We start from the raw sequence: 4037 nt of genomic DNA on the forward strand, positions 1-4037 counted from the left end.
TTTGATCGGTTTTCATTACGTTTAATATGCCACTTGCAACACCAAAGTTCTTATTTATATAATATCTGGTATATATCCTGCGCAAGTTGTTAAACCCCAGGCAATGATAAAACCCAAGCGTTATCGGTCGCATGTGTTTGAGGCGGTAAGTCGACGCGAATTGGCTGGTGTCGGTTACGTATGTTATTGTACCGGAACTAAAACCAAAATAAAACAAAAAATAATAAAATTTGAGGTGGACCGATGAGGTGGCGTCGATCGATAAAACTCGGGCGTTGGTAGAACGTTGTCGATCCCGGGCGTTGAGGCTTCGCGGATTCGATTGGTTTATGTCACGCTCGTTATGGTACCATAACTAAAACAAAAAACAAAACAAAATCAACATTCAGTCGGTTTTCGTTACGTTTGTTACTGGTACCAGAACTAAAAACAAAACGTGTTAAGTCTACTCGAATTCGGTCGGTTTCGTCACGTTCGTTACGGCACCGGAACTCAAAAAAACAAAACAAAAAACAAATTTGACATTCCGTCGGTTTTCGTTACGTTTGTTACAGACCGAAACTAAAACAAACCAAAAAAGACTAATAGGGTGTCGCAAAGTAACCCAACCAGGACTTTGCGGCACCAAACTCTTTAATTGTAATATGATAATAAACTTTATTATGTTAAATTCAAAGATATGAAGGGAAATAAAGTTTATTATATTAAAATTCTTTAAATATATAGTTGTTCAACTTGTTTTTTTTTTTTACTTTTACTTAAATAACTTATATGGTTTAAAGTTTAAATATTTAATATTTCGTTTATTTTATTTTATTTAATTTAAGGTTCAATTTTTAATAAAGTGCAACTTAACTTTTAAATAGTGTGTGAAAAAAGGCCAATTTATTCTATCATATGTCCCGAAAGTATATTCCGCTTTGGGGCTTCAAAAATGTTGGCCGGCCCGTTCTCAATGACCCGCCCCATTTTACCCGATTCACTTGTGCCCCCGTAACGAAAATTTCTGGATCCGCCTCTGTATATGTCCATGTTTGAAGTTAAATGAACGAGCACGAACATGCATGTGTTTGTTCGGTTTGTTTACAAGCCATCGGTTGTCATAGTGATTGTCGGTACCATACTGAATCTACTGATACCAACCAAACTCCCGCTGCAACGTGCAGGTTGATCGCTGCCAGTTACATATTAAATTCCTACTTTTGTAAATCTCTTACATACGTATTTTGGTTATCTGTTGAATACTTGAATACGTCCTTATCGTATAAAACATTCTATTAAATGCTATTATACTAAGAATACACGTAAGAAAAGAAAATAAACAACTAACTGTACATGGAATATGTTAAATGTGGTTGGTTGGGTATTTAAGTATGAGACTTGATGTGTACCTTTTGCTCATTCTCATATGAATTTCTCTTTGCCACTTGTCATCTTCTTCTCCACCACCTTCAAACTTATTGTGACATACACACATAATATAACCAAGTACTAGTGGTCACCACTCACCAAATATGAGTTATTTGGGTGTTGGTGTTAGCCCCGGTAACGTTCCGGTTTATCACGGTACCGATTTGAAGGATGTTGATCGGAAGGTGAGGCTAGCCGAGTTGATTTTACGGTGTGTTGTTTGTGTTCTCGCTCTTGTTTCGGTTCTTCTTGTTGCTACTAATTCACAGGTCCAAGAAATCTTTACCATCCAGAAAAAAGCCAAATTTACTGACATGAAAGCCCTTGTGTAAGTTTATTTTTAATATTCTTGTTTTTTTTATTTTACCCAGGTAAATTACAGGTTATGCTAGACACGTGACCTTAATAAAGTGTTTCATGATATTTTTCTTAGGTTTTTGGTAGTGGTGAACGCGGTGGCCGCAACATACTCTCTATTGCAAGTGCTGAGGTGTGGGTTTAACGTGGTGACCGGAAGTGTGGTCTTGAAAAAGCCCTTGGCTTGGTTTATTCTTTCTGGTGATCAGGTATGTAACCTTTTTTTTAACGAAAAATTTGTTTTCACCTTAAATTTATTAAACCTTACATTTGCAACGAATTGAACCCACTGCCAACAAATACATATCTAATTAAGTTTGAATTACCTTGTGCATGATGGGTTGTACCTTGCACATGAAGTATATATGTTTTCCCATAATTTATTCACCTACCTCTGATGAGAATTTAATTTTTTTTTTTTTTTTAATGTTCAAGCTTTCCTCCTACTATTTACATTATACCGTCAATGCCAGGAATCGAACCCTGGACCTCTCACCCAAAGGGCAAAGCCTTTACCATCCCACCAAAGTGGTGATGGCTGATGAGAATTTAATGTTTTCATGTGAAAGACCGGTAAATGCTGATACGATACATCTACCTCCATTGTGTATTAGGTTTGCCCATTTATAATGATACTTAATAAGGTGTTGCTGATCTGACATATGGTCTTGTGGTAGTTGAGATTTAGTTGTTTAAACATTACTATAGACACAGTGCAATGATATCAACCGGGTCCACTCGCTCTTGAGTTGATTCGGTCGTCGGGTTTAACTATAAAAAATGTGAGATTTTTTAGTGAAAAGTTTTATCAGAAAATCCAGAAATGGAGTTTTTTTTTATTTATATTAAATATCCTTTTCTTTTGCTTAAAATCCAGACATGTATGAATATGATAACATCTTTTTTCATGGGATTTCTAAAGCCTACAACATAATATTCACACATTTTAATGCCACATAACATGATAGCATCTTTTTCATAGAATTTAATAAAAAGAAGTCACTTTCAAGTATATTGATTCTTTGCTCTACTTGGTATGCTTGTAAGCAAGCGAACGGACACGAACAAAGCATGTCAATGTTCGTTTTGTTAAACTTTAACTGATTAAATGATCAAACACGAACGGATGTTCTTTTTGTTCGTACAAAAATAAACATATAGGTATTAAATTAAACAGGTCGTGTTCACAGGTTGTCGGGTCGAACCCGACATGAACCTAAAAATTTGACACGAACCGCGAACACAACCCTTTAAATTAAATATGTATAGTGTTTAATTACAAAAGTTAACTAAAAATTAATACCTGCATCAAGGACCCTGCCCCTTTTTTTATCAATATTGTGATCAATATCAAATATGTTAACTATATGAACAACAAAGAGGTGAAATTTTATAATGATTAATAAATAATAGCCATAATAAACTAACATTTTGATATTATTGGATTAGCATGACAATATTTAAATTATTATTTCATCCGGGATATTTCAGCTTATCGCTTACATGATGTTAGCTGCACTCGGGGCCTCACTGCAATCCGCCATATTTGCTAAGTATTCAGAACCGGAGTTGCAATGGATGAAGGTGTGTGATATGTATGGGAAGTTCTGTAACCAGAGTGGAGAAGGGATGGCAAGCTCGGCGGTTGCATGGTTGATGATGGTGATTGTCACGTGCTTATCGTCATTTAGCCTCTTTCGGTTGTATGGTGGAAATAAAGGAACTAAAACAGGTGCTGGATGGTAACTAGTATGAAGAATGTATAGTCATTAGGACTAAAAAGGAACGTTAAGAAACGGTTTTACTTATTCCTATATATATATTACTAGTGTGAAGGACAAAGTAGTACTTTTTTCTGTGTGGATTTTGTGTTAGAAAACTAACCGGTAGCTAGATTGGCCTGTTTGAAAACTAGTCCGATGTTCAAAACTTTGACTTTCATTTTGAAACGGATTGAAATGCCATATGTGCTTATTGAATAATTGTGTTTTATCAAATAATCATTTGTGGAGGTAAACTTTAACTAAGTGTATGTGTATTGCTAAACTTTAATGAAAAACGCCCTAAAGTTTGCTTTTGGTCTTTAAAAAGCCTCACATGACACTGAATAAAAAAATGAAAAGGTTACGTATGGATGTGCTCTCTCATACAAATGTATGTGTTAGAAACACTTAATAGATTATAACGAGAGAATTCCTTAAATTGTTATTTTGACAAATCACTTTTCAGTAATAAGACTATGTGTAGTCAAAACGTCTCATTCTTGGGTA

At 35.1% G+C, this 4037-nt stretch overlaps 1 protein-coding gene across 1 annotated transcript; it reads left to right on the plus strand.

Annotated features, from left to right (window-relative positions):
- The first annotated feature begins 1152 nt into the window (after positions 1-1152).
- LOC143601628 (CASP-like protein 2B2) lies at positions 1153-3635 on the plus strand. Its single transcript, XM_077078994.1, has 3 exons — positions 1153-1738; positions 1844-1976; positions 3259-3635. Exons 1-3 carry the CDS (start codon positions 1515-1517, stop codon positions 3511-3513), a joined length of 612 nt encoding a protein of 203 aa, XP_076935109.1. The 5' UTR covers positions 1153-1514; the 3' UTR covers positions 3514-3635.
- Positions 3636-4037: the final 402 nt, after the last annotated feature.

The sequence above is a fragment of the Bidens hawaiensis genome, unplaced genomic scaffold, assembly GCF_021521415.1.
Source record: "Bidens hawaiensis isolate Kalapana, Puna unplaced genomic scaffold, B.hawaiensis_p1.1 tig00056866_1, whole genome shotgun sequence".
Classification (NCBI taxonomy): domain Eukaryota; kingdom Viridiplantae; phylum Streptophyta; class Magnoliopsida; order Asterales; family Asteraceae; genus Bidens; species Bidens hawaiensis.

Coding starts and splice junctions, on each gene's coding strand:
- LOC143601628 (XM_077078994.1), top strand. CDS start 1,515: ATGAGTTATTTGGGTGTTGGTGTTAGCCCCGGTAACGTTCCGGTTTAT. Junction 1,739..1,843: donor ACTGACATGAAAGCCCTTGT/GTAAGTTTATTT, acceptor TATTTTTCTTAG/GTTTTTGGTAGTGGTGAACG. Junction 1,977..3,258: donor TTATTCTTTCTGGTGATCAG/GTATGTAACCTT, acceptor GGGATATTTCAG/CTTATCGCTTACATGATGTT.